The sequence below is a fragment of the Micromys minutus genome (genome assembly GCF_963924665.1).
Source record: "Micromys minutus genome assembly, chromosome: 5".
NCBI lineage: Eukaryota > Metazoa > Chordata > Mammalia > Rodentia > Muridae > Micromys > Micromys minutus.
This window is the reverse complement of record NC_137974.1, coordinates 28,943,049-28,955,172: the sequence shown is the minus strand read 5'-3', so window position 1 is coordinate 28,955,172 and position 12,124 is coordinate 28,943,049. Positions and strand designations below refer to the sequence as shown.

The 12,124-nt window shown below is 42.4% G+C and overlaps 1 protein-coding gene across 3 annotated transcripts in view; it reads right to left on the bottom strand.

The window, feature by feature from the left end:
* Window positions 1–9,424: 9,424 nt before the first annotated feature.
* Window positions 9,425–12,124, bottom strand: part of SLAIN1 (SLAIN motif family member 1) — a gene marked incomplete at both ends in the record, with an annotated part of 50,474 nt that continues 47,774 nt past the window's right edge. For all 3 annotated transcript variants that reach the window (XM_080916772.1, XM_080916773.1, XM_080916774.1), the window contains 2 exons: window positions 9,425–9,500; window positions 10,259–10,541. In XM_080916772.1, coding sequence (XP_080772898.1) covers window positions 9,425–9,500; window positions 10,259–10,541 — 359 coding nt within the window. The remainder of the gene's footprint in view (window positions 9,501–10,258; window positions 10,542–12,124) is intronic.

Below are 12,124 nucleotides of genomic sequence, written 5' to 3'. Positions count from 1 at the left end.
TATAATATCCTCAAAAGTTCTTGCAGGGCATAACTACTTGCCCACAGTGGCATCCTTTGCTTAATCCGTCCTTTTGGTTCTTTCTTACCTGCAGTATTTCTTGCACATCCCAACTAAACTACCCTGTTTCCAGATCTGGTTTGGATCTGACTAGTTCCAGAAGTGGGGTGCTTTAGCTTAATGCTTAAGGCAGTTAGTAGTAGTCCAGCCGTCAAGTGGTGAGATTAGGAAAATGGCCAGGAGGCTTCAGAGCTAGCAATAAGTTCCCCCACAGTATGCTGTGCTAAAATATGTGTTAAAGCTGTTGCCTGTGATAACATCTGCAAGATCTGGGGATGACAGACCACTGCTCTTGCTTGCCTCGAATGCTTGGACGAAAAGAAGCTGTCAAACACAAGTTCCCTTATCGACTTGGCTCTGTTGGAACCAAATCTTCCACCAAATATCTCACCCCGGCAGATACCCTGGCAGGCTGAATCTATCCTACTACACGGACAGTCATCCTCAGAGGCACACCTAACCTGGTTCATGGTCTGTCCAGTGATCTGGAGGCACTAAACACCTCTCATCAAATTCTGCTTTGTTCCACTTAATGGAATTTCTTTCATGTTCAACCAGATTTATCACAAATGTTTATTTGCTAAATCTGAATAGGACTCCATCGTGTGTGTGTGTGTGTGTGTGTGTGTGTGTGTGTGTGTGTGTGTGTGTGTGTGTGTGTTAAGGCTATCTCTCATTTACAACCTCTTTTTTTTAATCTTGGCCATTGTAAATCTTGTTGCCATGACCACGGAGAGCAGGCATCTTTTGCTTGTACTTATTTCAGATTCTGACAGGCAGGAGGGTATGCTCTGGTTTTAGATTGCAAGGTATGTTCTAGTGACTAATGGTATGTATTTATAGTAGTTAAGAGAGACTGTCCTAAATGTTTAACCAGGAGTAATGATAAGTATCTGGAAAATTGCTTTAGAACCAGTGCTGCCCAGTTCACCCTCTTTGCCTTGCATGGGCACAGTCCTTCCAGATTTACCCCCGCCCATCCAGAGTTGAACTTTTATTCTTTGCAGATATTTCTCAACAGTGAGCAGCCATGGATAATGCTGTCTCTGCTTCCACCCGGATCTCCCTTCAGCCCACTACAACAGAAGGGTAAAGTGGGCTGACGAATTCCTATTTGCTCAAATCAGTCCCCTCTTGTCAAAAGAAGCCTGGCTTTGAATTCAGCCCCCATCACTAAACAACTCTGTTACACGGGACAAGCTGTTTAACCATTCTTTCCCTGAACTTTCTCAGTTTGCAGACAAGGTACTCATCTTTCACTCTCTAAGGCTGTGTGGGTTGCATCAGTGACGTTTCTGAAGAACTGGGCAGTGCATGTGCTTTGCACAATAAAAGCCTCCCATCTCACTGAGAAAACAGGAAGTCATGAGCACAGACCTGAGGTTTAAAAGGACCTTGTCCTGCCTCTTCCTCAAACTCAGATCTTACCATTTTTCTACTGCCCGGGGCTCACTCTGAACACACACAGGACAGAATCTCACTTCGTGGACACACAGAAAAGGATCTCATGCCTGGTTTGATGCTTTTCCTTCCTCATCTTCAAGTTCTGAAGGTTCTCAGTGATGGGCCTGCACCTCATCCTGAACCAGCCCCAGAAGCCATGCAGCTGGTCTCACACAAGCACACACGTCCAGATGTACCTATTGTCTTTTGGCCCATCCAACACCTCAAATTATTCCTCATTGCTCTGGATAAACACTCCCCTCTCATAACCCCCACACACCCTCAGATCCCTCTTTGAAGCCATGACTGTTTTATCCTTAGCATCTAGCACAAACCTCACCTCTCAACAAGTATTGTGCAGTGAATGGATTTAGGGCCCCACTTACAGTCTAGTAATTGTACCATAAGTCATGGTGGGCACCTCTAATCCTAGGTACTGGGGAGACCCAGGCAGGGCAATGGCAGTTACTATAGGCTCCATACAGAATGACAGAAGTTAAGCCTCTTGCCGCTCCCACTGGAAGCTGTTTCTTTCCCCGGAACACAGCGAACCTTTCTCAAACTTCTATCTTAAATGTTGAATCATTTCCGTTTTCTCTGAGTTTCCAAGATGTCCATGATCTACAAATGACTGCTTCCCCATTTTCCACGGGAAACTTGACTTGTACGCATGGAGACTGTATGAAAAAGACTGGAGAATCTCACATTGCCTAAAACGGTGATCAAGGTTAGTGAAGGTTAATGGCATTGTTTGGTACAACGGGCTGGCTGCTCCTGGTTGCCAAGTTGATTACATCTGGAATGAATGACAATCCAGAATTGGAGGGCGCACCTGTGATCCAGATATTAAAACTGGAAGACAGGTTTCTGACTTGGATCTTGACATGGAGACCTTGAGGCACAGTGGCCATAAGAATCTTAGGCCCAGGCAAGGTAGTCCATGCCTTTTATTCCAGGAGTCTGAGGCAGATCTCTGAGTTCAAGGTCAGCCTGGGACAAACCAAGTTTCAGATCCGGGCGTGGTGGTACACACCTTAACCTGAGCCACACCTTCTGCTGGAGACCTACTTAAGGACATTGGAAGAAGGAAGACTCACTCTTCTTTACCAGCCCATCTGTTGGAACCTAAATCCACAGAAGACCAGCTCAAACAACCAGCCTCATGGGACTGTGCAGCTACTAAATTCTTGGGTTTCCCGTTCACAGCTGCCCATTGCTGGGTTAGTTGGACTGCAGACTGGAAGTCATTACAACAAATTTCCTTAATCTATACAGAGACATTCCATAATTAACTCTAGAGAACCCTGACTAGGACATACACTGAAGGTACTAATCTAGATAATAGAGAATAAAGATCAAAAGATTAGACAACTCACAGGAGGCTAAGATGGAGACAAAGGGGAGCAGGTCAAACCGGAAGCTAAGGTAGTGTTAGTTCTCGTGATTGAATGAATGTTCTTATGACGTAATGGCTTACAAGTTCACATTTATGGCAATGATTTTCACAGGCTGAATCATGCTGTTTACATACAACAGTGCTAACAGTTTAAGCTGTTATGGTAGCGCCTGAAAACCAGGACTCGGGAGGCTAAGGCACTACAATCGTAACTTTGAGGCCATTCCGGGAGACCAGGAGAACTTGTCTCAAAAACCCATGCAAACAAATATTCAAAAAACAGCCCAGTGTTTGAAAGTAAAAGGTTTTAAAATATCCACTCTACAGAAGCTAAGAAATACAAGGTAGCTACCTAATAACTAGAAACGTAGATTTAAACATATTAGACACCAGGAAGTTCACTCTTATCAGGGAAATAAGACCTATTATATATGTATTCACCAGAGTCAGATAACCTCAAAACACATAAAGCAAGCATTAACACAAATTATACACACACACACACACACACACACACACACACAAATGTTCATCATTAGAGGCCTTATCACACTGCTCTTAGATGCAGAATAAATATCCACCTAAGGTTGGAACTTAAAAAGTGCTTTAAGCCTGGTAACTGCAATGTCAAGACCTATCAAATATCTTTTGATATATTGTTACAATATATATAAGATAATTTCTCCCCAATAGTGGTAATATCCTTCTTACACAGATTTGTGTGGTACAGTGATTCGATAAAATTGGACAAAATTTATAGTAATATATCAGTAAATCAAGACCACCTAATTTCTGAGCACTTGCAGAGTGTCCATGTGTGGTGCATACGTGTGTTCATGCAGGTGTATGCATGTGTTTGGAGGACAGTGGTTGGTGTATTTTCAATCACTCTCTTTTTTTTCCTCCTTGAGACAGGGTCTCTCACTGACCCTGGAGCCGACAGGTTTGCTAGCCAGCCAATGAGTGTCAGAGGTGCATTTGATGTCTCCCTCCGCCCCAGGGTTACAGCCATGAGTGGCCACGCCCAGCTTTCTATGTGCATGCTGGGAATTCAAACTCGGGCTGGCTGCAGTGAGAAGTTCCACCTGAGTTTTCACGGCTCATTAAAGCTTTTGTTCGATAAGGTAGTGGTTTAAATGAGACATGTTTCCCATAGCCTTGTGTCTTTGAACAGTCTCCCAGCGGCTGGCATTGTTTAGGGAGGTTACAGAACCTGGATGTGTGTTCCTAGGGGCAGGTTTTTAGACGTTAGAGCCTCGATCTCCTGGTTCCCTTTCTCTACGTTTTGTTTGAGGTCTCTGAGCTTCCTGTCCTGGCCACAGAAGTGGCCTTGTTTCTCCTGCTGTTATGGGCTCTCCCACTGAACTGTAAGGCTGGTAAACCCTTCCCAAGTTGCTTTTGGTCATGGTGCTTTTTTTCAAAGCAACAGAAAGGTAGCTGATACATCATAATAATGATAAAATGGTTTTATCTCAGTTTCTCAAAGATTCAACAGAAAAAAGGCTAAGTCAGCAAACAAAGACTAACTACAATAACCCTGGCATCTGCAGGAAATGTTTGTTAATATTCACATTCTTTTCTTAAAGGGATAGTATTAGCAACCTTAAAACCACGTATATCGTCCATTTAAGGCTCTGGGGACATTGCAGAAGAGGGGGCTGAGAGAATGTAAGAGGAAGAAAATAGGGAGAAGTACGAAATACTTCTGCAAAACATGCCATAGTCTTAGCACCATGGACTTGCAGCTGCTGTAGGTACTGGCACTGAACCGTGCAAGTCAGGTCCCCATCAGAGTCCCCCTTAGATGCGGAAGGAACCCAAGGGGCCCTGCTGATGTGCTAACAACTAATGGATTCTAGGAGAAAGAGGCGTGGCAACCACTAGTGAGCACAGTCGCTTTAATAGACAGTTCCAAACCCAGAGTCACACGGATAGCCTTCACTAAACCCTGGAGCACACAAACCACAGTGGGTTTTAGGGAAAGATTTGTAAGGAAGGAAAACAGGGCACTGGGAAGGCTGAGAGGGAAATAAGAGATGGTGGAAAAGTGGCCAGAATATATTACATACATATGTATGAGGAATTATCAAAGAACAAATTTTATTAAAATTCCTTTCCTTTTAAAATTAGCAATAAAAAGATGCCTCCTGTTATCATTTATACCTAATGTTATATGAAGGCCATTGGCAAAAATAAAAGATCAGAAAAAAATAAATCAATTTAACATAAAGACATTTTGCTGTATGTAAAGTTTATTAAGCTAAATATATTGATAGCATATATCTAAGATTATTAAATGAAATATTCAAAATAAACCTGGATGAAATTTTATTAAATCAATTATAAAATAGCATAAAGGCTAAATTCCTATGAATTAATCTTCTAAAACATAAAAAAGGACTCCATGAAGATTTTGTACAATAAGAGATTAAAGAACACTTGAGTAAAAAAAAATTTAACCCATCTTCATGGAGTTTAAGACTAAAAATTTTAAAGATTAAATTTCTCTAGAACTAAATGCATTCCCAGTAAAAAACTCTAACATGATACCAGCAAGAACTTGACCAGTTTGTTCTCTCTCTCTCTCTCTCTCTCTCTCTCTCTTACACACACACACACACACACACACAGAGAGAGAATGTGTGTATATATATATATGTATATATATATATATATATATATATATATATATACATACATACATAAAAATTAGCCATGACACCTAAAACAAAACAAGGTAGAAAGATACTGTTCCGCTATTTAAAAACACAAAGCTACGGTGTTTACAAATCTCTGGTTCTGATGAGGGCATAGGCAGGCCTGGACAGGCGCATAAGGACATCCGATGTATAGTGAAGAGAATTATGGGATTTTTCGGTGTTAATAAGACACAGTTTCAGTGTTAATAAGAAATCTACATCGAAGATACCAAATATAGCTGCACTTCATTCCATACAGCACGGAAAAACCAAGTCTCGCTCTAAGCCTTTTCGTGAAAGCAAAGCAATAGAACTCATAGAGTACAGGAGAATATTATGTAATGGTCACAAGACAAGGACATATTCCTTTAAAAGACACAAGGACTAACCTTTAAAAACAACATGGCAGGGCTGGGAGATAGCTCAATAGCTAAGTCCTCTTACAAAGTACCCAGTTCGGGTTCCCAGCATCCACGGCAGCCTACAGACTGCTTACAACTGCTCGGAAAGGTGTTCTGGTATCTCTGGACTCCTCAGAAACCTGCTTGAACATTCCCCCCCCCACACACACACACATGAAAACAGACAAACCTTTCTTAAAGTTGTAAAATCCCAAGCAAACAAAAATCCCAGTGGCATACCATAGTGTAGTAAATTAAGGTAAATAATCCTACTCATCAAAACACCTAAGAGAGTTAAAAGAAAACACACATAAATGAAAAGGGCTTTTAGAAAACAATAAGTAACAGTACAAACCAATGAAAGAAACTCTCATAGAAAAAAATGAGTCTGAACTAGGATCTATAAATATATATAAGCATTTAATAAATTAACAAAAATGAAAGGGTATTTAATCTCACCAGCACCCCCCAGAAGATGCAAATGAAAGCCACAGAGACACCAACACACCTACAATTTAAACATTAAAGACTAGCAATGGAGACACCTTGGGGCAACCGGGCTTCTCATATGGTGCTGAGAAACGCAGGGCTGTACCATGTTTGGTAATTAAAATGGGCACGCATCGGGTGGCGGTAACACATGTTAGTCTCTACAGGAACCTTCACAGGTCTTATCTCTGCATACTTACATTTTTGCGTAACTTCCTCCTCTTGAAGGTTGGACCTAGTGGCAAGCTTTTCATGAACTGACTGTAAAATGGTGACAGGCCACTCGGCTGGCCGTCACCCTGCTGGTGTCCACAGTTGGCTCTTACAGGGACATTGAGTCAGAGACTGTGTCTCAAAACCACGAAACAGCTTTCTTCAGAGGAAAATCCAAGTCCTCACCGTGGCCTACTATGTCCTACCTGGGTTTGCCTGCCACCTTCCTGATTTCATCCCCGTGGCTTTCATCCCTGTTCTCCAAGTCCCCCAAAGACACCTCAGCTACTGGTGTGGGAACCACAGTATGAGGACCACCCGCTTATCCACGGCATATTGTTTAGAGTTGTTTCCTATGCATCTATTACGTGTATCCTATAGTAAACTGTGAAGACATTCATGGTTTTGTGTTACATAGAATTTCCAGGTACAAACATCTGAAGACTCTCTAGAACCGAGTCTCTCGGTTTTTGTTCAGCGCAGCTTGTTAACACGTGCCCAGTTGGCGGTTTGCACAGATGGTTTTTAGGATGCCCAGTGTTCTCCCTACTTTCCTTACCTGAGACCCTTCTACCTCCGCAGCTCTCAGGATGGAGCATAGTGTGTGGTTTACGGTTTTATACACTCTCTCTAGAAGAAGAATGTAAGATCCAAGATGAAGGTACCTTCATATCTAACCCACAAAGGGAACTACAACTTTAAAAATGTAAGTTAAATAGCCAAACTGAAAATCAATTAAATCCTTTCGTCTCTTCAGAATAAAATGTATCAACTGATATGTATCGTGTGCATATGATATATGCTAAATTAACTACACATGTTCACAGGAAAGAACATGGTAGTGAAGAAAAAGACTTCTGGGACTGGAGAGATGGCTCAGCGGTTAAGAGCACTGACTGCTCTTCCAGAGGTCCTGAGTTCAGTTTCCAGCAACCACATGGTGGCTCCCAACCATCTGTGATGGGATCCAATGCCCTCTTCTGGTGTGCCTGAAGACAGCTACAGTGTACTCATATAAATAAATCTTTTAAAAAAAGGAAAGAAAAAGACTTCTGAGTCAGACAGACAAAAAGCAGCTTCACAGAGTTCCAGCCAAATGCTTTCCGAGGCTGAGGGAATAACAGTGTGTGAGTGACTGACAGAAAAGTCAAGATAAAACGCTTAGTGTGGACGCCATCACTAAAGACGTGCTTGGTAATTACTCTGTCCTTGCTCAAACCCATTTCCATGTACCAACACTGCATGTTTGGTAAACATTTCCACAGGTCGTTCTGGCTTCACATGGAACTCTGTACAAGGAAGGGAAAAGTTAACGAATGGCTACAGACATCCTCTGAGGCTTTGGTCGAGCTTTGGTGTCTTCGGAGGTCGTGTATAAAACAGTGGCAGGATTTTGCTATTTTACCTGTACTGAGGAAGTTTTCCAGCTCAAGATCCAAAGGCTACTCAGGTTCCCAGTGCCACTGTGTCCGTTCAGAACTGTGTCCTGAACAGAATGTGCCCTAGTGGCCTTTCTCAGACCGGTATCTTGTCATAAAAACCTCACATTTCTTACCAAACTAATTTTAGAGAAAAGAAGACATCATCTTTTTTACTGGGGTTTCCAAGCGTGGCTGCAATGGCCCGGCCCACGAACATCCCCACGGGGACAGCTTTCACAGCAGTGATGAACCGTGGGTGTGGCGCTCTCACCGCTGATACTGCACAGTCATGCATGACCTGATATTGCCGAAATAGAGTCTTTATTTCCGAACATTCCAAAACAGCAGTGTTCACAGTAACAGACAGTAAGTCATAGACCATAGAAAGCATTCATTAGTGCAAATGGGTTTTGTAAAAGGTCTATCAAAAAGATTTATTTGCTTTAAAATGCATTCGTTTCCAGAAGCATTGTTAATAAAACATTACAGTTTCGTCCTTTGTAATAAAGTATTGAAAATCAATTGTGGTTGAGTAGCAAACATTGCGGGTCTTAAGTGCAATGAGCTTGTGATACCATCATAAATATGAAACTCATGTAAGACAATAAATTAACAATGAAAAAGACAAGACCGTTTAAACTCTGCCGTCTGGCTGTCTCCTCGCAATGCTTTAGATTAAATTGTGCTCATTCAACGTAAAATTATGTCTCAAATCGTATGGTGTGTTTTTGCTGATATATCCCTAGAGCTAAAAAAATAGTACCTTACCACAAAAATATTTTTATGGCACAAAATTTAAGTTGTTCCATAGTGGTTCACATAGGCATAAAAAGAAATAGGCACAAAAAATAAAATTCCTGTAAACTATAAAAAAAATTAAAATTCAAACCATGTTATAGAACCTATTGTAAATATGCAATGTATTAAAATGCAGAACATATAATGGAAAGGTGTTTAAAACATGTAGGTAAAATGAACAAGGTACTTTAAAAACCTCATATGGAAAAGCATTATTGATATGCCTCGATCTCTCTCAAAAAGTATTCAGGTACAGAGCAGTTCTACAAAAACTTCCTAGATCTAAGGTAATGGCACTCCGGCTGTGGGTTTGGGAATGCCGCAGTATCTCAGGCAGAGAGCAGGTGTGATCATTAGTCTCTGGTGATTGGTGCACTGAAAACGATGCCGTTCGTGTGTTAAAGTGAAGGGGAGAGCATCCCAGCATCCACGGTTACCCAGCCAGCTAGGTAACACACCCTCATTTTCCCTTCTTCCCGTTCTTCAAGGGTCCATAAAACTGCGTCAGTAGCAACCGTCTCTCCAGTTTCCATCCCTCAGTGTGCTGAGTGAAGACAGAGGCTTGGGGGGCTGCAGGAAACTGGGAAGAGAGAAAGAAGGCAGACGGGCTGTTAATAATCCCGCCAGTCACATGACTCACTCTGGTCCCCTCTCCCATCAGGGCTCCTTTACCCCATAATGACAAGCTGCTGGCACTGTCACAGATGTGGATCAAGTTACATCCTTCAGGGTTCTCACAGTGTCTGTCCGTCTGCTGGAGCTGAGGCCAGACCACACGTGTGTGCCTGTGCGCAAGCTAATTTTCAATGGAACAAAAAAACTCTTTTTTTTTCAAGATATGTACATTCAAGAAGAAAATGGAGGGTCCCCAATAACAGACACACACATATACGTCATGTAATTCTGTTCAGCCATAATCATGTCATGTCTCTGCATTTACCGAGGAAAAGGAGTCGGGATTACCATTACGACCCTTGTCTTAAATGTACCTATAAAGAAAAAGCTTGCCTGGGCCATCTGGAACTTACCCATACAAACTGGTTCGTGTGGAGTAAAACTAAGATGCTTCCAAACCTGGAGCAGAGGTGTCACTGAGTAGACCTGAAGGAGGGAGGAAACTTGCCACAACAAGCAACTTGGGGCAGGGTGGAGTGAGAGCTCAATAGACGGGCCAAGGAATAAGAACAAGGTGGGAGAGAGTGGACTCTGACTACACAGAGACATCCATCACCTGACTGAGAAACAGGGACCCAGGATGTGCCATTAGGACCAGTGAGGGCGAGCTGGAGAAACGTTCAATTTCCCAGCCCAGTACAGTCATGTGAAAGAAGGTCTCACCTTCTGACAGGCTGTGCGATCTTGCTTCGAGGCAGGTTACTCCCATTTATTGCCAAGGAAGGTCTCGGAAGGGCGCTGCGGCCCATGATCCCGGAAGCTGCAGCTTTGTTTGCGGTAGGGAGGCCCGTGTTGGAATATAACTGTGTGCCGTTGGATAAGGGCACGCTGCTGCTGCCTTGGACAGTTGGACTCACATAGGCTGTGGCCTTCAGCGGCTGCCGGATGGGCACAGGGAAATGCCCCACACTGTGAACTCTGTGCTGAATCTGTCCTGGTGACGGGACTGTAGGAGAAAATAAAGTCGGCGTGAGGAACTCGCCACTGCCTCCCAATTAGTTACGTCCACGGGAGCCTACATTTCCTGAAAATAAGAGGTAAGTGATGTACAGCTGCTAAGCACCCTTCAGTAGGAGAATCCCGACAGGGCTCCCATTCTGTCTGTCCACAACACCATGCCTGAATACAGTTGATCTATGAACAGAAGGAAGGTCAGGACCTGAGTATAATTCATGACTTCCCCAAACTTCAGTCAGTACCCTCCTTGATTCAAAGCCTTATCAATTAACGTTGTCATATCACACTTAAAATAACCAGGGTTTACACGGTGTCTTTGTGTTTACATTTCTCTGGCATATGGATGGATCATGTATGGTCTACAAGTGTGAACATAAATTGTAACAGATTTGTGAATATGTATGGTATTAAGTAATACAAATCGAAAACTGAGTAACTTTATTTTATGTACTAATTACATATTCTTTTCTCAACTTCCTTGAGATTTCTAAGTTACAAGATTTACCTACAAGTTTTTTATAAATAAAAAATTTCAAATCTCAAGAGAAAACAGCTGGATGTAAGAGGACCTCCCCAGATCACATCTGTGCTCCTCAAAGGCCTCTGATTATTCAAAAGATGATTCTAAAATTTAAGAATCTCTGAACTGTTTCAAGACAAATTATGTTCAAGACAAATTTGTTTTTCCTTAAAAGATATTAGAATTTCTTTTAAGATTCATGTTCATTCATTTATTTTACTTATGTATGTGCACATTCGTGCGTGCAGGCAGTGTGTGTGTGTGTGTGTGTGTGTGTGTGTGTGTGTGTGTGTGTATCAGATGGTTGCAAGCCACCTGATGTGGATGCTAGGAACTCAACTCGAGTCTTCTAGACAAGCAGCAAGTGCTCCTAAAAACTGAGTCATTTCTCCAGCCCCCATTGGAATTTCTTGATAGTTTTTCTAACAATGGCCTCATAAAAACAAAGCATGGGGATAATTTGATAGTTGTAATTACAGAAAGGGAGTCAGGAGTGATATCAATAGGCACAAACATATTCCTTACATAGCACTCACTGTGATACTCTGGGTTTATTTGAAAAAGCTACTTAATCTACTTAAAGCCTTGGTGCCTAAACCCTTAGCAACCACTCAATTAAAAAGCACTATTCTCACTTTTGTACAGTGGTAAAACCTATAAAACAAAGTGTACTGGCTGGTTCTGTGTCAACTTGACACAAGCTGGAGTTATCACAGAGAAAGGAGCCTCAGTTGAGGAAATGCCTCCATGAGATCCAGCTGTAAGGCATTTTATCAACTAGTGATCAAGGGGGAGGGCCCAGGCCATTGTGGGTGGTGCCATCCCTGGGCTGGTAGACCGGGTTCTATAAGAAAGCAGGCTGAGCAAGCCAGGGAAAGCAAGCCAGAAAAGTAACATCCCTCCATGGCCTCTGCATCAGCTCCTGCTTCCTGACCTGCTTGAGTTCCAGTCCTGACTTCCTTTGGTGATAAACAGCAATGTGGAAGTGTAAGCTGAATAAACCCTTTCCTCCCCAACTTGCTTCTTGGTCATGATGTTTTATGAAGGAATAG